This window comes from Muntiacus reevesi, chromosome 3 (assembly GCF_963930625.1).
Source record: "Muntiacus reevesi chromosome 3, mMunRee1.1, whole genome shotgun sequence".
In the NCBI taxonomy this organism is placed as follows: domain Eukaryota; kingdom Metazoa; phylum Chordata; class Mammalia; order Artiodactyla; family Cervidae; genus Muntiacus; species Muntiacus reevesi.
The window spans coordinates 8,010,541-8,034,789 of record NC_089251.1 but is presented as its reverse complement, the minus strand read 5'-3'; the positions used below and the strand labels follow the sequence as shown (position 1 = coordinate 8,034,789).

The window sequence follows — 24,249 nt, the reverse complement described above, 5'->3', positions numbered from 1 at the left end:
TCTGGGGTCGGGTGAGCAGCCCCTGCACTCCTAACCTGGTTGGTCCTGGGTCTGTCGGCGTGGAAATGGGCGGGGCCCAGATATAGGCGGGGCTGACAGTTCTCTAACCAGGCCGGGGGCGGGGCTAAGGCTGGGACAGAAGCGGGGCTTTATAGGGGGCTGGGGCTGGCTGGGTTGGCTCCCTTACCAGGCCTCTGGGCCCGGTAGGATCCTCAGGATGTGCGCCTCCTTGTGGCCGGCCACACCTTCCAAGCGGCAGCCCCGGACCGGGGCGTAGGCTTTCCGGCTCCATTCGAGCGTGTGGCCCATGGCCTTCTGGGGTTCCAGAATGCAGAGCGGTGAGCTCGAGGCTGCGGAGATAAGCGCACCTCTGTCTCCTCCTGGAGCAGCCTGGCATCTAACACACAGGCCCACCCTCTCCCACAGTAATGGTGGGGCAGGCAGGATGGTTTCCAGGTGGCGCTGGTGGTAAGAAAAAGAACTCTCCAGCCAATGCAGGAGACCTAAGAGACAGGGGTTCAATCCCTGGGTCTGGAAGATCCTCGGAGAAGGAAATGGCAATCCACTCCAGTATTCTTGCCTGGAGAATCCCATGGACAGAGCAGCTTGGTGGGGGTACACTCCATGGGGTCACAATGAGTCAGAAACAACAGAAGCGACTTAACACACACACAGGCAGGATGGAGCAGCAAAGAGTGGGGGCTTGGGAGGACCCGGGTTCAAATCCTCTTACAGCAGAGTGACCCTCTGTGACAGAGGGCCTCTGTCCCTGGCCTCTGTTTCCTCATCTGTCAACACACATTTTATTTAAGGTATAAAACCATGGTGTATGTTAGAGATGCAACCCAGCAACTGCCTGTACATCTTCCCCCTTTTATCTTTCTTACAGTATTTACCATGACCTGAAATTATAGAATTTGTATACCTGTCTATTATCATCTTCCTACCAAAGTGCCAGCTCCAGGAGGGTAGGATCTGGGTTTGTCCCCACAGGGTCCCCAGATGCCTGGCATAGGGCTTGGCACATACTAGGGGCACAATAAATAATATGAAAGTGCTATTTTTGTAGGTCAAGAGACTGACAAATGGCAGCAGTTTCACAGGGTTCAATCTAACATTTGATGACAGGGTAACCACTGTCCTAAGTGACCCTGGGCAGATCACATCCCATATTGGTGCCTTTGTGTCCACATCTGAGTAATGAGACAGAGGAATTCAGATTCCTCCAGAGTGGAGTCCTGAACCCAGAGAGGCTGTTGGGGAGGCAGACCTTGGTCCAGACGAAGGAGGATGGTTTCTGGGTCGTTCAGCTCAGCAGCAGAGGCGATGGGACCCTTTGTAGTCGCCCAGTTGAGGAGCTGGTCCTTGGTGGTGAAGGATGGCAGCTGTGTGGTGTTGGCATCTAGGGCCTCGGGAATGACCAGTTTGGGGTCCTGGGGAGACACGTGGCAGCTCAGGACGCTTTCCCTGAGCCTGAATGCCTTCTGTCCCATGCCAGAGGTCAGGAGATAACTGGGGGAGGCAGCTAGTTGGCTGAGCAGAGAAGGCCAGGGCTGAGGAGGCTGAGATTGGTGGAGCCGAAGTCAGCCCACAGGCCCCTAACTAGGGCCCCTCAGAGCCAGATCTGCCCCATCTCCTTTCCACACCTGGGGGGCTGGGTGGACACACATCCATGTTCATCCACCTGTTCAAACGTCACCCTCCCACTCCTCCATAAGCATCCTCATTCAGTCCCCACTTATCATGAGGCTCATGTTGGTTTCCCCGACACTCTTGTGAGGGACAGTGGCTGGCTTGGCCACCCCTGCATGGGGCTTGACACACAGTAGGCACTAAGAAATATTTGTCTGACTGTGTGCTGGGTCTTGAGACCAGCAATAAAGATCCTGACATGGCACACGGCAGGTGCTCCCCGCACATGGAAATGGAGAAGGGAAGATAGAGGACAGATGAATAAATGAGTGAATGAAAGACAAACGATTGGTCCCTGCTCTGGGAGATCTAACCATCCAGAAACCAGTCATGCCTCAAGTCATTTGAAACAACAGAAGACAGAGGATATTATTCTATAAGAAACAAAAGGAGCAAGACAGGTCCCTTGAATGAACAGAGATGAGAATCTGGGTGGCTCCAGCACCCCATTGCCTCCACTGCCCATGCCTCAGCAGAGGCTCTGGTGGGCTAAAGAAGGAAATAGGAAAGACTTCCTGGGGTAGAAGTCGAAGGATTCATAGGAAGCTGCTGGGGCCATGGACTCAGAGTTCCTCTTCCGTCCAGCTCCAAAGCCAGAGGCATTATGCTGAAGCAGCAGCAGCATGTGAGCTTCAGGCTAGATACTAAGGGGGACTGCCTGACAGGCAAGACATCAGAGAATGGTCCACTTGGAATGGAGCAGGACTTTAACAAGGGGGCAAAGTAATGAGGCCCTGGGTGAGGAATCCGGTGCCCACCCGCACCCCATGGAAGGGCTGGGACAGCCGTCTAGAGCTGGAGAGTTGGGTTGGGTGGGGAGGGGGGGGACTTTTACCATCTGACCTTCAGGGTCAGCTCTGTAAAATGGGAATGTAATAGGGATTAAAGGGCATTTGTCAAGCTCTTGGCGCTGTGTCAGGTACAGAGTCCTGCGCCCTCCCCCGGTGAGACTCTTGGTCTCTCCAGAGGCGTCCAGGCTCCGGCTACTTGGGGCCAGCTCCGGAAGCTGCGGGCCGAGGTCGCGCGAGGCTCCGGCGGTCCATCCGCCCCCTCTCCCGGGCCCGTGTATTCTTAGCCCCGGGGAGGAAGGCGTGGCCGAGGCCGGAGCCGGCGGCCGCTGCGACCTTCCGGCCCGGCGGGCGGGCGTGCGCTTTTCATGTGCCCTGCGTCAGCCAGAGCCCCGCCGGGCCTAGAGCCCGGGGCTGGGCCGCCAGAGGGTCGGGGAATGGGAAGGGGGGAAAACGGGAGGTGGGGGAGAGGGGCCGTGGCCGGGCCTGGCTTGCCCGCACTGGGAGCCGCGGGGTGGGTCCCGCTGCGTCCTCCCGGTTGGCTGCCTTCGGCCTGCCCCGTCCCTCCCGTGGGGCTGGGGGGCTTCCAGCCGGCCCGCTCCGCCTGACTCTGCGCTTCCTGCCGCCAGTCGCGCACCCCCTCAGCTTCTCTCGCTGTCTAGGCCCGCGTCCCAGGCAGCCCGGGACGGGGGGCCTGTCTTCAGGTCCCTTCCTCCTCTCCCGCTCCGCGAACTCTTAAGTCTTTTCAGAGTCCGTCTGTGCCTCCCACAACAGGCCGGCCCTCTTTCCGTTTCCAATTTTTTTCTGTGTCTTGCTCCCACTTGTTTTCTTTGCTCTCCCCCGAGCTCCGGCTCTCTCCCCTCTGCTTTTTCTGGCTGTAAACAACAGCTGCTTACATCTGGTGGGGGGCCACCTCCCAGGGCCTTAAACGTGGAGGAGGCAGTGCACCCGGCCCACCCTACCTCCTCCAGCCCTGAGACCCCTGGCTGTGGTCCCAGCCAGTGGACCCTCTCTCTCTCTGGTGGATGTGTCTGACATTTAAAATTTGAAGTTTTTTTTTTTAATAATTTTTCTCCAATTTAGGCCATGTAAATTATAGCAAATCTTGCAAATTCAATACAGTGAAAAGAACAAAGCAGATCTATGCTCCTCATCCCTCTCCCCAGCCAGAACTACTGTTAACACATTGTTAGGTTTCTTTCTGGCCTTTTTTTGGTCTGTACTTGACTATTTTCACATTTACATCTTGTAAACTTTTTTAAAGACAGTGACAAGGTTATTTTATGGAGGAGTATCAGTGAGTCCAGTTCTCCCACTGGACAGACAGGAAAACTGAGGCTATGAGAAAGGGTTGGAGTTGGCCAATTTGCACATCAACCTGAGGGCTTCCCAGGTAGCTCAGTGGTAAGGAATCTGCCTGCCAGTGCAGGAGACGCAGGTTTGATCCCTGAGTCAGGAAGGTCCCCTGGAGGAGGAAATGGCAACCCACTATAGCATTCTTGCCTGGAAAATTCCATGGACAAAGGAGCCTGGCTGGCTATAGTTCATGCGGTCGCGAAGAGTTGGACACAACTAAGTGACTGAGCACGTACGCACGCACACACATCACCTCCCGCGTTTGATTCCCACCTCCGGGTTCGGGCTCTTTTCCTCAGGTTCTGTTGTCCTTTGTGTTCTCTCTGGCAGGGCCCCAAGGGGTTCACCAGGAAGGGCCCTGGTGAGTAATGTCAGAATGAAAAAGAGAAGCAAGGGACCCTGGCCCACAGAGGTGGACAGCTGCTGCTGCTGCTGCTAAGTCACTTCAGTTGTGTCCGACTCTGTGTGACCCCATAGACGGCAGCCCACTAGGCTCCGCTGTCCCTGGGATTCTCCAGGCAAGAACACTGGAGTGGGTTGCCATTTCCTTCTCCAATGCATGAAAGTGAAAAGTGAAAGTGAAGTCGCTCAGTTATGTCCGACTCTTCGTGACCCCATGGACTGCAGCCCACCAGGCTCCTCTGTCCATGGGATTTTCCAGGCAAGAGGACTGGAGTGGGTTGCCGTTGCCTTCTCTGGAGGTGGACAGCAGAGGCCTCCCAAAGCCCGTGCCTGAGGCTGCGGTTGGAGGTAACACACTCACATAGGCCAGCTGGAGTGGGATTCCCGGTGCCTGAAATTTCAGGAAGATGGATTTGTTCACGCTGAGGATCAGCAGCACCTCTCGGGGCCGGATGCCACCTTGCTTGGATGTCTGAAGAGTCAGCTTCAGTTCTGATATGTCCTGGGATGGGGGCAAAGGGAGAGACACATATACAGATCAGTCAGGCTGCACCGGCGGTGTGTGCCACCCAGGTCAGCAGCGTTGACTCATTTACTGTCAGCTTCCATTTCATTCTCCCTGCCCAGCTTGTCCACTCCTGTCTTCCAGAGCCCGGCACAGTGCCTGACCCTCAGGCAGGTACCCAGAAAATATTTGCTAAACGAATGAAAGATGAGTCTCAGCAAATCCAAGGAAACTTTTTTTTTTAATGATCAGAGGAAGGGATAGATTGGGAGTTTGAAATTGACATGTACACACTGCTATATTTAAAATAAAATGCCTGGGACTTCCCTGGTGGTCCAGTGGCTAAGACTCCATCAGGGCAGTCTATCCCAAATGCCGAAACTATGAGTCCTAGTCCTACAACTAGGACCTGGTGCAGCCAAATAAATAAATATTTTAAAACAAATAAATGCAGTGAGCCTAAACTTTATTCGGTAGTCAGTTGAGGTTTATTAATCCGTTAAACACCTGCTGTGAACCAGCCTGTGTGACTTTAGAGCATACCATGTGCCCTTTCTCTGTCCCAATGCAGCAGTGTTGAGGCATCAAACTCTGCTCCCCAATTGCAGTATTGCTATTTGCCTTACTGTTTTGAAGTACTAAATACTCATGTTTTGTCAGGCAATACCATTATTTTGATATTTTATAAGAAATGTGAAGTTGAAATCATTTCAGTCTCTAGAGGTACTGACTACATTAAAAAATTTAATTGATCATGGTATAGGTATTTAGAATGCTTTCATAACAACAATAACAACCAATACCTAACATTTATATAGTGCTTCCTAAGTGCTTGAACTATTCTAAGTGCTTTACACATTGAGTTATTTAATCTCACAACAACCCTAAGAGGTAGGTACCATTGTTATTTTCATTTACAGATGAAGAAACAGGGCACATATAGGTGAAGTCACGTGTCCATGACCACACAGCATGTAAGTATAGAACTAAGATCTAGACCTAGGCAGGCCTCTGCTCTCGACTACTGTCCTGCCCCATCATGGTTTTTATACCTCTTTATTCCCAGAAAGAAAAAGAACACAGCAATCCACAAGGCAAAGTTTCTACTGAAAGAATAGGCTTCTTTGGTCCTTCCCTGGTGGTCCAGTGGTTAAGAATCCACCTTCCAATGCAGAGGACATGGGTTCAATCCCTTGTTGGGGAAACTGAGACCCCACATGCTCTGGGGCAACTAAGCCCACTAGCCACAACTAGACAAGTCCACGCACCGCGACAAGAAGAAGCCTGCACGCCGCAGTGAAGACCCAGCACAGCCAGAAAGAAAGAAAGAAGCAGCCTCGCTGTGTTCGAAGACTCTGAACCAATGGAGGATGAACAGCTGACTCCTGAAACTGAGACAGGTGCAGGCCTCAAAAGCCCTGCCTTGGACTTACAAGGACAAAGACGGATGGAAACGTTTGATTGAAACACAAACTCCAGCTGTTCACAAAAGCTGGCAATCTCTCCAAAGAGACAAAAAGCTGACCCACCCCCACCACCCAAATCTCCTCAAACTTATCAAAAAGGAGAAGGATATTTCAAGATGAAGACATCAGTGGAAAGTTTTTAGATTTAACTTCTAATTATCTCCTGGCCATTTCCCCAACTGATGTCAGACAGCCAGAGTGTTTCAGCTGGAAAAATCTGCCCAGAAATATTTCCACTACCTAATAATGACACGGTGATCACACTTTGTAAGTTTGCTCTTTGAAACAAAATAAAAACAAATAATATTTAATTTTCAATGTTTCATACTTCTTTTTCATTTTAGTGAGCTATTAGGTTGCTTATTTTTGAATGATTACTTTTATGCTAGTTTATAGTAGACTGATATATCTTGAATTTATGTTTGTGTAAGTTCACTTTTTTTTATTAATTTCTATTTTCTAATGGGTTTATAACTTTGGGGGTTTGAAATATCTTGTGTCATCAATTTTAAAAAATAGTGTACATTCTAAACACTTAAAGGATTAAATATTGGATTTACTATCATATTTTGGCAAAATAGGAAATACCACTCCAAATGTCAGAACTGACATTTTGTTCCAGGATTGTGATCAATTCTTGAAATTAACTGAAGTGAAGGGAGACCCACCTTGGTGTTGTCAGGAAAGGCCTAGGCACTGCTGCCCTGTCTGAATCTTCAAGAATGGACCCACCCCAGCTTCATTACCTAATTGCCTATGTATTATTAGCTTGAACCATCAAATATGATTGCACAACTCTGTGTATATGATCAAAAACCCTCAACCGTACACTTTAAGTGGGCAGATGTTTTCACACTGAAGCTATTAAACTACGACGATCAAACATCAGTACTTTCACAGGGTTCAGTCTAACGAGTGCCCAGCCCTGTGTGTATGGCACGTGGTCTCATCGAAGCAGGGTCAGGTATTCTCCCATTTCACAGACGTAGCGGTCGGGCACAGGGAGGGCCCCTGCCAAAGTGAGTGGTGAAGTCAGACGCCCAGTACCCGTCAGCGTGGTGCCAGAGTGGGTGCCTGGACCCCTGGGCAGCTCGCCTGGACCGCGTCCTCCCTCTCAACCCTGCCTCTCCCCAGACTGCCCCACAGTTCATCACTGTCCAGCCCCATCTGTCTGTCCTCCCCCAGAGGAGTGACCCTCACGGCCCATACATGGCGAATAGATGGGTCCTATGGCTAGGAGGGGCCACGCTGCTGCAGACAGGGAGAATAATCCCTCCTCTGCCTTTTGGTGGACGCCCACAGGCCGAGAGCACAGCCCTCGAGGTGGCAGGAAAGAGCCCTGTGACCACCCATGCCTGCTGCCACCCCACGGTAACTGTCCCTGTTTGTTCCTCAGTTTCCCCGTCTGCAATACAGGGATAGGACAGAGTGGAAACCGAAACCAAGTGAGGCTCTGGATAAAGGAAGTTAAAGAAGAGAAGTAGAGGTCAGCGTCGGGTCATGCTGAGGGTGACGGGTTAGGAGACTGGAACTTTGTGACATCTGTCATGACTCTCAGCTCTGCTCCCAGGGTTCACAAACCGATCCCTCCACTCTCTTGTCACAAGTCCCTCCCTGTAGAGTTAGGGGTGGAGAGGGAGGAGGGGCATGGGCTGAGGCCCAAAGAGAGGCAGGCAGGGGCCAGGGCCATGCAGCAAGTAAGCCCTGTCAAAACTCAGGGAGGCTGGAGAGCTGGGCTTCCCGGGGTCTTGGAGCTCCCGGTGTGAGCTCAAAGGCCAGCTGGTTACCAGAAAAACCCAGCCAGGGTTTCCATAGCAAATACTTCCACCCCGTGGCCCTGACTCATCAACAGAGTCACTCACACGCAGACTTCCCTCTTTCCTCCCAGCCCCGAGCCCAAAGGTAAAGAAAGGGGTCTGCCTTGCACCCCATCCCAAGCTCCCAGTCTTTCCCATGGCATCCTGGGAATTCTGGAAGCCCAGCCGAGGTGGGCAGGCCAGTCACACCCTCGCCCCCAGCTCTGCAACCTGGGCTAGCCGGGGCCTGCCCGGCCCCTTCCCTGAGCCAGTGGGCGGGAGACCACGTTTCTATTTTTGTGCCTCTGGCCCACAGTTGCCATTGTCGGCCCAGCAGTCAGTGGCGGGAACGGGGATTTCAGAGGGGAGGCCCTGAGCGCTAGTAGCCACTTATAGAAAGTCGCTTCCAGCAATTCTTTTAGGAGTGGAGCCTCGGGCCTGCCTGCAGCCCCCACCCTCCTAGGGCCAGACTGGAGCCGGCCAGATTGGAGCCAGCCGTCCCTTTGCTCACCCCAGTGAAGTCAGACTTACAGGCAGGGTAGCAAGCGAAGGGCATCAAAGCCAGACGGACCTGAAGTCAAACCTGGGCTCAGTCATTAGCCTGTGACCCTGGGCAGTTACTTCCTGTCTCTGGGCCTTAGCTTCCTGATCTGGAAAATGGACTGAATGATATACCTACTTCATAGATTTGTGAGGATTCAGTGAGATTCTGCCTGCAAAGTGGGTGGTCCAATGTCCAGCCAAACACATGGCAGTAGATTGGCTTTCTCGACCTCCCATTCCCTCCCTGCTCGCTCGTCCAGAGGAGGGCCATAATTTAGGGGCTGAGGAGGTGGGCATGAGGGCTGGGCAGCTGTTAGCTGGAATTGGGACCAGTCAGGCCTCCCTGCAACAGCCCCTCTCTGGGCCTCAGTCCCCCCTTCTGTGTAGGCTAAGTACTATATGGCTCTTTGAGTCCGTCTGCCTCCTTGGGGCTCCCACTGTTTGCCATGTGGGAGTCGGTCTCCAGCCAGGTAACTACAGAGTGGGCTTCCAGAACCCCCTGGAGAGGCGCGCCACTCTCTCCAGCTGAGGGTTCCTGATCAGCCCATGTCATCTTTACTTCCCCACTTTCTTTGTCTGTCTGGGAGAATAGCACTGGGCCCAACCCAGGGCTGCTATGCTTTTAATGGGAGACAGGGAAGATGGCACAACTCTGTCCTCCAGGAGCTTGGCAGAGAACAAGACTTAACACCCCCAAACAACCAGTAACACTGCTAACCTCATGGAGATGGCCAATCAGCAAATGTTTATACACAGTTACATTTCCCCTTTCTTCCAATATTGACCCAGCAATCCAACCATCCACCAACCATCCACCAATCCAATCATCCATCCATCCACCCATCCACCCATTCACCCATCCACCCATCCACCCATCCACCCATCCACCCATCCATCCATCCACCCATCCACCCATCCACCCATCCATCCACCCATCTACCCACCCACCCATCCACCCATCCATCCACCCATCCACCCACCCATCCATCCACCCATCCATCCACCCACCCACCCACCCATCCATCCAACCATCCACCCATCATCCATCCACCCATCCATGCACCCACCCATCCATCCATCTGCCCATCCAACCATCCATCCAGCCATCCAGCCATCCACCCATTCACCCATCCATCCATACATCCACCCATCTACCCACCCACCCATCCATCCATCCATCTACCCATCCATCCATCCATCTGCCCATCCATCCACCCACCCACTCATCCATCCATCCATCTGCCCATCCAACCATCCATCCACCCATCCACCCCTCCACCCACCCACCCATCCATCCACCCATCTACCCATCCATCCATCCATCCATCTGCCCTTCCAACCATCCACTCATCCATCCATCCACCCATCCATCCAACCATCCAACCATCCACCCATCCACCCATCCATCCACCCATCCACCCATCCATCCACCCACCTACCCATCCATCCATCCATCTGCCTATCCAACCATCCACACATCCACCCATCCACCCATCCACCCATCCATCCACCCACCCATCCATCCATCTGCCCATCCAACCATCCAACCATCCATCCACTGATCCACCCCTCCACCCACCCACCCATCCATCCATCCATCCATCTACCCATCCAACCATCCATCCATCCACCATTCAACCATTCATCCACCCATCCACCCATCCATCCAACCATCCACCCATCCAACCATCCATCCATCCATCCACCATTCAACCATTCATCCACCCATCCACCCATCCATCCATCCACCCACCCATCCATCTATCTGCCCATCCATCCATCCACCCATCCACCCATCCACCCATTTACCCATCCATTCATCCATCCAACCATCCAACCATCCATCCATCCACCCCTCCAACCATCCATTCATCCACCCATCCAACCATCCATCCATCTATCCATCTATCTACTCATCCTTCCAATTCCGGGACTGACCCTGAGTTGAACACTGAGGATACAGCACTGAGATGCAGACGCAGTCCCTGCCCAGTCTGTCTGGCCCTGAGTCCATGCCCTTCCCACCAAGCCTGTCCCTAACATCTGCAGGGCCTAGGGCAAGGACACATATGACAGCCCCTTGCCCCAACACCCCTCTTCTCTTCACATGGACACATGTGGACAACCAGCCTGGATGCTCAAGCTCTGCCATGCTCACCCCGCAGCCCCCTACGACCTCCCCACCATCACTGAGTCCATCACTCAGTACCAGGACTGCTGACACCCACCTCTGCCTCCTCCAGGAGTGGCTCCAGGGCAGAGGCCAGGTCTGCTTTCTCTCTGCACCATTGATGCCCATTCTTAGTCACCTCATGTAGCCCTCAAATCTGGGGGAGCGAACTCCAGCCTTGTAGGGTCCCCTCTAGAGGAAAGGACAAGAAGGAGCCCCATCCAACCCTGGGATGAAGCTCAGTGCATTTGGGCAGGGAGTTCTGGAGTGCTGGGTACACAGGGCAGGGACTGGGGAGGGATGGCAGAGGGGTGCAACTGGAAAAGGGCCAGAGAGGGGCTACACGTTGTAGGTCCCAGGCAGGGGCCTCCTTGCTGAAGTCTGAGGGCTGCACTACCTTCCCCAGCCCTTCACAGGATGGCCTAGAGGAGCCTGGGGCCCCCTGCCCTCCCTCTGCCTGAGCAACCTTGTCTGCCCCTCTGGCAGGAGGCAGTCAGCACCATAGCCCTGTGAGTTCCGTCTGCTTGGGGGTGGTGAGGCGGCGTCAGCTCCCTGAGTTTGCCCAGAAGCGGGGTGAATCAGCGGCTGTCTCGGCTCTGCCCTGGCTGCTTGGGGCTTGTTAGGAGGATAGCAGATCAGTGCAGTCGGCCTGCCGGGAACCGCTGAGACACCAGGCTGGTTTCCTGTCTCCGCGGGTCAGGATGTGACCCCGGGCCCCCTCCCGGAATCCAGGCTCCGGCCTGCCCTTCGGGGACCCAGTGAGATAGAGCCCCTGCCCAGCGGCCCCCTCATCTGTCTGCAAATGTCCCGAACACACACACACACACACACCACACACACACACCCTGAACCTCTCGTTCCCGAGGCTCTTGGCCGCCACAGCTCATGTGCCGCCCACCCACAGGAAATCTGAGGATTCAGAGGCCACGCGGGGATGGACGGGAAACTGTTTCTCTGTGCCAGGGTTTGCAGAAGGCAGCCATAGGTCGGGAGGGATTGGGCTGGTTGCTGAGACAGCCGCCACCCACGCCACTGCTGCCAGCTCGTGTTTCTTGCCTCTAGGCCTTTGCTCAGGCAGTGCACTTTGCCTGGAATGCCCTTGACGCCTCTCTGTCTGGCTCAACACTGGGAGTCATTTCCCTACTGCCCCTTCCTTCCACATTCAGTGATCATCCTCCCGGGGCCCACAGCCCCTGGCACCCCCTTCCCTCCACTACCAAGTCCACCACTCAGTACCAGGGCTTGCCAAGGCCCTCCTCTGCCTCTCCTGCGAGTGGCTTCAGGGCCGTGGCCAGATTTGCTTTTTCTCTGCACCATCAAGGCCCAACACAGGCTGGGCACAGAGCAGGCAACTGATGAGGACTGGTTGTGGGGAGCTGTTGGACTGGAGAGCCCTTTCTTGGCGGCTGCCTTGGTGGGGGGAAGACGCCTCCAGGGAAACCACAGTTCTTTCTGTGTTATTGCAGTAGGTCCGATGGGGCTGTGGGCTCAACCCTTGGGGCAAGAGAGCCATGAGCATCCAGCTCCAGGAGGCTAGACCTCAGCTGCCCCTCTGCACGTGCATCCATAGTCCCTGCTTTAGCCACCTCGTAGCAGTTGCCTATGGGGATCCAATTAGTTGAGTGATGTGAAGATGCTCCGTACATTGTAGCATGTCGGGCTGAATGAGAGTATTAACATGAGAGATATGGACCCCACAGAGGAGATGCTATAACGACAGGCACAGTTACTGTAAGTTAAGTAGTGGCTTTGGGCAGAACCGTGCTCAGTATGTTGCCTGCATTGCCCCCCTGGATTCTCACAGCCCCCTTGTGAGGTAGTTATGGTCATCATCTCCATGTTTTCCGTGGAAAACCAAGGCTTAGAGAGGTGGCCCAAGGTCACGCCCCTTAAGGGGTGAGGTTCAGCTCAAAGACAGTTTTGCCTCAGAGCCCATGTTCTTGACTTTCCAAGTCACATAGCAATACAGTCATTTATTCATTCATGTGTATACACAGTCACTGGTGCACATCAGGGCCTGGGCCAGATTTGACTATTCCGTGATTCTTTGGTGAGTCTCTGAGCCCAAGAAATGTGTGTCTATTGGAGCCTGGAGAGAAGGAGCCCCCGTGCCTGCCCAGTGCAATATGAGATGCTGGCCAGTGATGGATGCAGAACTGGGGCCCCCATCTCCCAAACCCCAGCTCTTTCCATCACTCCCTCAAACAAACAGGCTCAGCAGTCCTGGAGCCTGGAGCCTGCAGCCTGGCTCCTTGAGTTAAAGGCTGGACACTCCATGGACTGAGTTCTCTGGTAGAGGCAGAAGGTGACAAGGAGATTCTGTTGTCATGAGCTTAGGATAACAGGTTACAGCAGCATCTGGTCGTGCCCCTAAAAATCCTCCAATGACTGTCACTGTTCACAGGATAAAGGCCAGGCCGCTTGCTGTGTCAACAGGGCCTTGTCAATCTCCCCAGCTGTGCCCCGAGGGGAAATGTATGCTCACGCTACAGCAAGCCACATGATGCTGACCCCAAACGAGGCCCACCTCCCTGCCTGTGCATTCACTCTGTGGGTTTACTGTGTCCTCTGAGCCCCATGGCCTCCTTCACTCTGTGAGCTCTGGCTGTCCTTAGCATTCTTGCAATCTCCAGGAAGCCCTGCCTAACCCCATAGCAGCCCTGTGCTCCCTGAGAAAGTTCCAGTCACCTGGGTCCTGGCTGTCTGTCTGCACATCTGTCTCCCATGGGCCTGGGTGCTTGGCCGGGAGCCTTCTCTGACTCTGGCCCGCTGCTGAGTGATTGGGGATGGGGGCATCCCAGTCACCCAGGTGAGGCGCCGAGACCTGAACATCCGAACAAACAAAATGAACTCACAGAGGGCAATCTCATTTTCCCTATCATTACTAAACTTGAAAAAAAAAAGTACAATGGCTATCGAAACCACATAACATGTGTTTGGCTCCATCTGGAGCCTGGGGATTATCAAGGCCCACAGTCCTTGTGACAGGCAGGGTGGTGGGGAGCAGGGCCCCCTGATATTGGTGGTCTGGGCACCATCTTATCACTGCACAAACGCAGGGCAGCCTGACAGTTTCAGGGACCACAAGTTCACCCCGAGCTGACACCACTAAATCGCTATCAGGACCTGAGGCTGCATGGGCCAGGTGTGGTCACCAGCCCAGGAGGGCCAGGTGCCCCCTGAACACTGAGATCCACTGGGGAATCCAGGGGACGGCCTAGTTTGGAGTCTCCTGGGATCTAGTGAACTCTGACCTCAGACATATTGCTTCACCTTTCTCGGCTTGCCACGGGTCCCTCCTCTGAAAAACGGGAAGACAGACTCCTGACAGACGGGCCCTCGAGAGGCTTAATACATGTAAGGTGCATAATTCTGTTCCTGGCACTTAGTAGGCCTACCACAGTACCTAGCACACAGTAAGTGCTCGATAAATGTGTTATTAGTATCAGGAGGGACCTAGACAAACTCACGGTGGGACTTCTTGGGGAGAGGAGGAGAGTCTCAGAGGTGACATCACCGGCTTCCAGACCCTGACCCAGTCACGGGGGTTTGATGAGTGACATTCCAGGGAGGGAAGCACTTTCTCAAGGTCAAGGCTGCCTGGAGCAAAGCCATATCCACTGAGAAGAAGTGAGCTCCCCATCACCGGAGCTGCACAAACAGCCGCTTGCCTGGCTCTTTTCCGCTCCTCTGCTGGTCAAACCCAGCCCTTCCCACCTGGGTCTTGTGCAGTTTGGGGATTATCAAGGCTCACAGTCCTTGTGGCAGGCAGCATGGTGGGGAGTAGGCCACTCCCCCCGATATTGGTGATCTGGGCAACGTCTTATCACTGCACAAGTGCAAGGAGACCTAACGGTTTCAGGGGCCACAAGAAGAAGATTACTCCCAGAAATGCCTGTGCTGACAGGCCCTGTGAGATGCCCATGTTACTATCCTGGCAGGAGCCCTGGTGAGGACTCACCCACTACCCCAGGGACTGAGTCCTCATCTCATCGGCCCTGGACCATCCTATGGGTCCCCACCCGACCCTGCCATTGGGTACTCACCCCTTGGAACGTCAAGAAGAGAACATGGACTTCTAGGGTGGCATCGGGGGTCTGAGCCACACAGCCCTCAGAAACCTGGCTCATTCCATATGTCACCTTGGAGTCCACAGGCTGTAGGTCACAGTATTGTGTTTCTGCAAGACCTGTGGGAAATCACAGGGGGAGAGAGGGACAAGTTAAGAACAAGGTGGTGACAACTGCTCTCACTTTCTGAATGCCTACTGGGTGCGTGGCACTGTTTAAGGTCTTTATTGCATTTTCACAGCTACTTTACAAGGGGGGTGTGTGTGTCTGTGTGTGTGTGTGTGTGTGTGTGTGTGTGTGTGTGTATGTGCGTGCTCAGTCACTCAGTTGTGTCTGATTCATTGTGACCCCATGTAGCCCGCCAGGCTCCTCTGCCCATGGAATTTTCCAGGCAAGAATACTGGAGAGGGGTGTCATTTCCTCCTCCAGGGGATCTTTCCAACTCAAGGTAGATATCATTATATTCATTCCACAGATGAAGAAACTGAGTCTCAGAAATGAAAGATTTCTTACCTGAGGTCACAGTGCTAGTAGGTGTAGGGTCAACAGATAAAATGCAGGATGTCCAAATTTGAATAAATAAATACATATTTAAAGTATAAGCACATCCCAAACATTGCATGGGATATACTTAGACTAGAAATTTTTCAGTGTTTATCTGAAATTAAAATTTCACTGGGCATCCTATATTTTCATTGGCTGCATGTGGCAATGCTAACGGTGTGGCAGGGCCCACAGGTATACACACCCAAGCCTCTGGGCTGGTTTGTTCCAAAGGATCAGGAGGCAAAACTCCCCCTCGTGAGCCTCAAGGAGGCTTGAGAGTCTCCTGGCCCCGGCGGAGAGAGGGAGCCCAGGTTCAGAGGGCAGGGCCGGAGTAGGCCACAGAGCCTGCTGCCCGGAAACGCAGGTCCTGAGGGAAGGGAATGGAATTTCACCCCGACCCAGCAGAGGAGGAAGAGGAAATGAGGCCCCTACACCTCGTCCGAAGGAATGTGCCGGCGAAGGGGGGGGTGGGCTCCGGAGGAGGGAAGGAGGACAGAGAAGGGGAGACTGTTTGGAAGTTTGTGTCTCCATCTTGTCGCGCTCACTTCCTGTTTTCTTGGAGATCAAAGATGGGCGCGGAGGGCCTGGCCGCACGTCCAGCCGACGCCAGCCCAGAGGATGGCGCGGGGGGAGGCTTCTTCCGAATCCTGGGCTATTGGGCTGGCTTTGGCTTAACCCCGTCTCCTTGCCCAACTTTTCACTGGTCGGCTCAGGGCCCCGCAGAGGTCAGAGAAGGACATGAGATGGCCGCCCCCCGCCAGCACACCACCCGCCAGCACCCACTTGGGAAGGATAAGTTCAGGACAAGAACATGCGGCTTAGAAGTCCTTGCCCTGACCCTGTGCTGTGTGCCAGGGGCCCCAGCGTGCCTGTGGAATAGGGCATTTTGGTTGAAAGCCAAGGTCCCTGGAACCAGGCTGACCTGGGTCTGTGTCCGAGGAGGCCTAACACTTACTAGCCTACGCGGCTTTGATCAACTACTTGACTTTGGGCTTCAGTGTCCTCGGTGGTAAAAGGACAATAAGAATAGAATCCATAAAACCATAGAGGTGGTTGAGAGAACTCCATGAGACAAAGCGTACGGCTGTTTGTTGCTGTTTTTACTTTTTGGTCACACCGCACAGCCTGTAGCATCTTAGCTCCCCAACCAGGGATCGAACCTGAACTCCCTTATGGTGGAAGCACAGAGTCTTAACCGCTGGACCGCAGAGGTCATTCTTTTAATTTTAATTCTTTGATTGACTTCGGCCATTGGAGAACAGCTGCTCCAGGATGGGTGGTGAAGTGGTGGGACAGGACAGCCTGCAGGCAAGGGGTCTCAGAGAGGGAGGTCACTGGTGTCTCAGGCTCAACTAGACTCAAGGCCTGATACCTTTTGCTGCTGTCCCCCCTACTTGGGGACCCACCAGCCCCTCTGTGCTCCCCACCCTCCCCCTGACCCTGTCAGTGAACACGGGCTTCTTGGCTGTTACTCAGCCCTCCTGAATAGATGGGAGACTGCAGTCCGGAGATGCAGGATGTCCAGGGTCACACAGTACACACAGCTGACCGGGCCGGGCTCGGACCTACCTTTCCCCTCGCAGCCTGGGGTCTGGTCTGCAGATTAGCCCAGCGCCTTCCTCCTTCCTTCAGACTTTCCCTGCCCCCTCCCCAGACTTCCAGGAACCCCAGTTCCTCCCGGATCACTGGGGCCGCCTGGGGCCACCTCCTCCATGCCGTCAGCGGGAGAGGCCACAGGCCTGGCCATTATGTAATGATCAGATAACAGGCCAGGCTGGGAGATCAGATAAGAGGTCCATTTATTTTGGGGCCTTTTCGAGTCCTGGCCGCCCCCACCCCGCAGACGAGAATGGGGAGACAGGAGGGAGTGTGACGCCCGGGGCCTGTCTCCCGGAGCCGGAGGCGGGCCCAGACAAAGCTGAAAACAATCCCCTGGCACCAAGGGAAACTCCTGGGACCTGGGTTGGAGGAGGCCCCGCTGGGGGCCTGGGTGACCGGGTGAGTGAGAGACCCAGCAACTGGGGAGCCACCTCTCCAGCCCAGTCTGCTCCCCCTCCTCCCCCACCCACGAGCGCAGAGCCACTTCGGAGACTTTCCAAATGGCCACCCCCAGCACCTAGGGAGGCCGAGAGGATAACGGTCAAGCAAAACCAGCTCTGGAGCCGGTATGAGCAAAATCCTAGCTCTGCCTCTTGGAAAGCTGGGCACCGTGAACAAGAGCCTAACTTCTCTGAACCTCAGCTTCCCCCTTTTCAAGACAGCTGCCATCATGTCATCAGGGACTCTTTAGAGGCTTTGCATGAGTTCATTCATTTGATGCGTGCAGCAGTCCTACAAGATGGGGACTGTTATTATGACCATTTGACACAGGGGGATACCAAAGATTAGGGAGAGGCAAGAATTTGGAAAAGATCCTGATGCTGGAAAGATTGACAGCAAACAGGAGAAGAGGGTGACAGAGGATGAGATGGTTGGATGGCATCACCAATTCAATGAACATGAATTTGAGCAGACTCCAGGAGATAGTGAAGGACAGAGAAGCCTGCAGTGCTGCAGTCCTTGGGGTTGCAAAGAGTTGGACACGACTGAAACGTTGAACAACCACAGCAAGAATTTGCCTGAGGGCACCCAGCATTTAAGTGGCAGGGTTCATGCTGGAACCCAGACCATCCAGCTCTAGCACCCAGCACTCACTACACAGGCTGTGTTAACTGCATGAGGTAACCCGCGTACAGATCCTGGTATGCAGTAAGTGTTCTGGACACAGAGGCCGTGATCATTCTGTGAAACCAGGGCAGGTCCTCTTTGACAGTGTTCTTTTCTGCTTTTTCTCTTCTTCAGTCACTCAGTTACCCTTTGCTCCTTTCAGGATCCAATCACGGCCTCAAAGATTTCCCTGCGTCCAGCCCAACCTTTGCTCCCTGGGCCTGGCCACCAGCAAGACCTCAGCACTCCTTTCCCCAATCTGTCCTGGGCTGCTGATGTCTCTGGGTTAAGGCCACCCTCCACAACCTGCAGCGGAGTTAAAAAGTACCAGGATCCAGAACTTCCCTGGTGGTCCAGCGGCTAAGACTCTAAGCCCCCAATGCAGGGGGCCCAGGTTTGATCCCTGGTCAGGGAATTAGATCTCACCTGCCGCAATTAAGAGTTCCCATGCCATAATTAAAGATCCCACATGCCGCAGCTAAAAAAAAATTAAAATTAAAAAATTTTTTAAAAATTAAAAAATAAAGTGCAGGGATTAAGAGATATTGAAGGTTCAGATCCTGATTCTGTTTCTTTCCAGCTTCCTTTCCATGCCTCAGTGCTATTATTTGTAAAATGGAGTGGTCGTAGTCTAAATATCTTCCACAGTGAGTTGGTGGAAGCATTGGTAAATTGACACATGCATGGTGCTAAGCAGGATTCCTGCTCAGGAACTGGCAACTGTTGTCAGTTATTTATGTCCCTCAGCGGGGAGAGGTGAACATTTCCACCAAACATACCTCATTCTTTTCCCTTTCTGTGCCCTCTCCCTGACCACTTCTTTTCAACTCCTATTCATCCTTCGAAACCCTGTTGGGAAAATCTTCTCATCAGAACCCATCCAGTTATGCTCTAGGTGGGAGACCCACTATAGGTGCAGGAGAGAAACCTAATGCGTGGGGTGAGACAGTTTGGCAACACACAGAGCCTATCTTCCCCAAGGCACTATGGTGTATGATTCGGTCCCAGGCTCAAGCCCCCATTGCTTGTTTCTGAGCTGTGTTACTCAGGCAAATTCCTTCACCTGCCAGTGCCCCAGTCTCCTCAGCTGTGAAATGGGGGTAACAGGAGTGCCTGCTTCATCGGGCTTTTGTGCAGATTAAGTCAGTACGCATAACAGGCCTAGAGCAGTGGTCTGGCCTTCGTCTCCACCCTTGTCACAGGTATTGAAGTCAGTTCAGTTCTGGATGAGGGTCCTCTTTAGCCTCCAGAGCTGATGCCCCAAAGCTGGGGCTGGAGCTAGAAGAAGGGGCTCCAGAACCAGGGTGATCAGTGTTCCAAGCCCCCCACAGCCACTCAGGCTACCTATGGCACAAGAAAAAGAAGCTGAGTCGAGTGGACAGCTTGGACCTGTCACTAGTCCTGAGCCTCAATTTCCTCATCTGTAATCTGGGTATAGAGACAAAGGGCTGCCTGATGCACTGGAGACACAGAAGAGATGATCCTTCCCACTCACCCTGATTCCTCATCAGGCCCTTGAGCAAACAAATAGACCAAGCTTGTCCTCTGAGGGGCCAGCACTGACTTAATGGAGCCCATGAGATATTGAGATCAATTCTTTCTCTCCCTTTGGGGCTTAGTGTTACCAACTATCTGGCTGAAGTGAGAAACTTAATTAATGGTCCTGCCCTCACTGTACCCAGGGAGCCCCTGTCTCCTGGTTCACACGGCTCCTCCTTGAACCTACCTTTCCCCCTGGTAAACGAGAAGCTGCCCCGAATGCCTACTCTAGGGATGGATAGCTGTAGGCTGTGTCCTGCATCCCTGGCCCCTTCTCGGGGGTCACAGGTGGGGAGACCCTCACACAGGTGGCCAGCAGCACAGAGGACTCCAAGTCACACCTCTATCCTGTCTTTCAGCAAGCGCTCACCCACACTTAGGAAACACTCTTTGATTCCAGCCACCCAGCACGGGCCACGAACCCCAGCACCTCCACTTCTGGGACTCTATCCAAGTGAAATACTCCAAAATACAGGAAAAGATGCATGTACCAAAAACGTGCTTGGAAGTGGTATTTATAACTGGGCCCAAAGGGGAAACCACCTAAGTATTCAGCAACAAAGGATTCATTAGGGAAACGATAAGATGGCACATTTAAGGGAGAGAATATTCTAGAACCACAACGGAATGATCATGGAGTCCACATGACAACATAGAAAACTTCTGGGACATAAAAAGGGTATATAAGATTTCTTAATTTGATCCACTTGCATTGAAATTACCTTATAAAGCTAGACAATAGCCAGTAAGAAAGACACCAGCACGCTAACAAAGTCCAAATTAATAGGAGCTGGGAGGTCGTTTTCCCTGCTCTTATCTATTTTCTTTGAGGAGCGGACGCGAGTGAATATATGGTTAAATTGCTTTTTAAAAATCTATACATATTTGCTCTTAAAAGAAATTCCAACATGACAGGAAAATATGTTTTAGAAAGTGAAAATCCTCTAGAAGAACCTGGTGCTAAAGAACAGTGACACTGGGGTTTCTTTTGTGCATATGGTACGTTGTATATGTGCTCAGTCATGTCTGACTCTGCAACCCCATGGACTATAGCCCTCCAGGCTCCTCTGTCCATGGGATTTTCCAGGCAAGAATACTGGAGTGGGTTGCCATTTCCTTCTCCAGAGGATCTTCCCAACCCAGGGATCAAACCCAAGACTCCTGTGTCTCCTGCATTGGCCGGCAGTTTCTTTTTTTGGCTGAGCCACTTGGAAAGCTCATAGTGTGTGTTACTGCTATTTTATTCTTACAGAACTGGAGTCAGTACTGTATGGGCATCTGACAGTGTGCCCCAGACAGATGTCCACAACAGTGTATATCTAGGAATAGCTTTTTCTTGGTAACGGCTATATGAGATTCCAAGGCATAGACAGTCATTTCATGGAGCCCAGGCTGGAGGACACCGGGTGGCTTGCAGCTGGCCGGTTTTTGTTATAGGCACCTACGGACCATACATCCTTACTGAGTTGGGCAAGTAAGGCCTCGGGGCTGACTTCTGAAGGCAAGGATGTTACACAAGTTAGGGTTTTGAAAGATTCTGCCAAGTTGTGTTCCCAGAAGGCTGGACCCATTTGGGGACCTGTTTTGGTCCTATTTTGACCGCTGGGGTGCCAGCACCTGCCAGTAGGAGCAGATTAATACGTTATCAGGAATTTTTCCAACCAGCTCTTAAACACAGCCATAATTAAAAATTAAATTTCATAAGCTTGCAATTAAATAAATCACATATTTTATGTGTAATATATATCAAAAGCATACTATGGTATCGAAAGTCATAAACCCTTAATTATTTTATTCCCTTTATATTGTCTGTGTTCTTGAGGTTATCTACGTCTGTCATATCTGGGTGGTGGAAATAGTAGATAAAGCTTTATTATGGTGCAGCCGCCCCAACTCCAAGTCTGCCGAGTTGATAGCTTGAAATCGGCTGGGTGGGAACATGGACACCATGGATATTAACAAACATTAATCCCCCGCCCCCACCCACCTCTCCCACCCCACTGTTGATTGTTTGCCAGTACACCACTGCCTTCAATCCTATAAAACCGGACCCTAAAGAGCTGCGAGGGTCTTTCTCTGATGACCTAGAGGAAGAGAGTGTTATCAAACTAGAAAGTGGGGGAGGCTGGAGAAAGGCAAGATGGCCGGGGGCCTGTCGTGGAGTTCAGGTACAGCTTCTGTCGGAACTGTGTGAACTCAGCAGGCCAGAGCCTCCACTTCCCCTTCTGTAAAATGGGGTGATAGAGGCAGCCGTCTTGGAAGAAATTGGGAGCTTATAGCGAGCTGTTGCCATATTACTGCCTGATCAGGAACAAGTGCTCAAAGGAGTCACAGGTCTGGGGCGAATCCCTGCTGGGTCACTTGATGTCTGAGACTCGGTTTCCTGTATTGTCAGTGAGGCAGTGGGAAGAGCTTAGAGACCCAGGATTATGGACCTTAAAATGCCTTGGCTGGAGTTAGGGGCTTCCCTGATGGCTCAGTGATAAAGAACCTGCCTGCAAAGCAAGAGACAGAAAGAGCCGCAGGTTCGATCCCTGGCTAGGAAAGATCCCCTGGAGAAGGAAATGGCAACAACCCCTTCTGGTATTCTTGCCTGGAGAAATCCCGTGGACAGAGGAGCCTGGTGGGCTACAGTCCATGTTCTTGCAAAGAGTCAGACACGACTGAGCAGCTAAATAACAATAACGACAGGGTAGGGTGGGGAGGGGGTGACCATCACTGCTGCTGTTCCCATTCTCACCCCCCACCCCTATCCCTTAAGAAGGTCCTGGATGTGCCCGAGGTGAGGGGACAGATAGCCACAGGGCTATCTAGGGGCTTCAAATAAATGAGGGGCAGGGAACAGAGAGGCCCAAGGAGAGTGGCATAAGTGGCCAGGTGTCCCTGACTCCTCGCTACCACTCATCTGGTCATTTCAGAAGGTCGCAGAGGCGATGACCACCTGGAGAAGCCCCCAGGCTGAACCCCTAGTCTGGGCTGTGCCCCCATTCCACACACTTCTTGGGTAGAAGCGGAGGGAGCACCCAGTTGGAGGGATCCAGGAGCCGCTCACAGGTCCCAGGGAAGATGAAGGAGGAGGAATTTAATCATGAAACCACAACAAACAGAAACCAGCTTGCCACTGACTTTCCCCGAAGGGGCTTCCCTTATCATCCTCTACTCCGCTCAGCGGCCCGAAGGCAGTCCCCCAAGATCACACCGCGAGGAAACACAGCGTGAGATCTGAACCCAGAGCCCAGGTTCTGACTCTGAGACTGCACCCCCTCCCATCCCACCCATGCCTCAGATGAGGAACTTAAGGCCCAGAGAGGGCAGGGGACTCGCCAGGGGCTGCACAGCACTCTAAGACCTGGGCTTCCTGGGGAGAAACTGGACGTAGCCAGAGGCCAGAGTTAAGGTAAATAACTCATCCCTGCTTGCCCGAGTCATTTAGGATGGAAAGTTCTTCATCCTGCCAAACCGGGATGGTTGGTCACCCTGTGACATCTGTCTCGGGTCGTCCAGACCCCCCACCCCCAGGACAGCTCCACTGGGCACAAGTTGGGCAGTGAGAGGAGGCCGGGAACACTCGGGGCCTGGTCTGTGCCCTGGGGCCAAGTCACCCCCTCCCCAGGTCCCTGGACCTACTTGTGGGGCCGAGGCTGCACACGACCAGCAATAGGGCAACGGCCTGGCAGAGCACGCCGCGGTCCATGCTGTCCTCCCGGGGGTCTGCGTGCGGGGCCTTATCCGGTGTCCAGGGGCAGGGCTGCGGACGGGTGCGGGGGCCGGCGTGGGCTCTCGCGGGGACCCAAGGGCAGCAGGCAGCTGGAGCGACGGCGTCCCTGCTCCAGCCTTCTGAGGTGGCGGCCGAGGGGTCAGGAGAAGCGGGCACGGGAGCGTGAGGCCAGGCCGGGGGGTCACTGGCCCAGCTTTAAGCGGGGAGAGGCTTCAGGGCTTCTGTGGACGGCGGTGGCGGTGGAGGCGGCCCCGGCCTGTGGATACAGATGAAGGCTGGGGTCTGACCGTCAGCTATGGGGAGCTCCGGCTCATCCAGCCTGGCCCGGGGAGGCAGGAAATGCGCTTCCTTAGAGAAGGGGCTGGGCCAGGCGGCCTGCCAGGCGGGGAGAGGAAGTGCCACGGGCTTTGTCGCTGGGTGGGGGGCCCTGGGGCGGGGGTGTTTGTGGGGGGATAGGCAGTGGGGTGGGAGGACCCAGGCTCCAGGCTTGTCTCCCCACATACCCCACCCTCCCATCCCACCCTCTCCAACGGCTGGCTAGTGGGGTGCATCTGGCAGCCCAGGGCGCCAGATGAAAAGAACCATCCTAACAGCCCACCAAGGGGTACTGTCAGGGGCCAGGCCTGGGCAAGGCCTGGAACTTCACGGGGAACTCAGCTCCACGAATTCACTGTCCCCGTTTTCTAGATGAGGGGACAGAGGCTTGAAGAGGTGTGATCACTGACCCAAAAAAATGGTGGAGCTGGAGTTTGAACAGGTCTCCTCGGGCACAAACACTGGTTTCCCTGAGTGTGACACTGGGCTGGCGTGCCCTTGTTTTGTAAGCAGGGAGCCTGAGGCCCAGGAGAGGGGAGCAACGCTCCAAAATTGGCACAGCGCGGCAGCTGGGGCTGAGATCTCAGGGCCCTAAGAGGACAGGGGACAAGCCCACTGCCACACAGTCACCCTGGAG

General features: G+C 53.6%; 1 protein-coding gene across 3 annotated transcripts in view; it reads right to left on the bottom strand.

The window, feature by feature from the left end:
• ENG (endoglin) overlaps nt 1–23,640 on the bottom strand; it is a 31,530-nt gene extending 7,890 nt beyond the window's left edge. Inside the window, exons 1-5 of one of the 3 annotated variants that reach the window (XM_065928393.1) lie at nt 23,207–23,640; nt 14,765–14,907; nt 4,600–4,740; nt 1,271–1,433; nt 188–350 (exon numbers count right to left, since the gene is read on the bottom strand). In XM_065928393.1, coding sequence (XP_065784465.1) covers nt 188–350; nt 1,271–1,433; nt 4,600–4,740; nt 14,765–14,907; nt 23,207–23,273 — 677 coding nt within the window. In that variant the 5' untranslated portion in view covers nt 23,274–23,640. The remainder of the gene's footprint in view (nt 1–187; nt 351–1,270; nt 1,434–4,599; nt 4,741–14,764; nt 14,908–23,206) is intronic. The other 2 variants (XM_065928391.1, XM_065928392.1) reach the window with 2 other exon arrangements.
• Between the last annotated feature and the right edge of the window lie 609 nt (nt 23,641–24,249).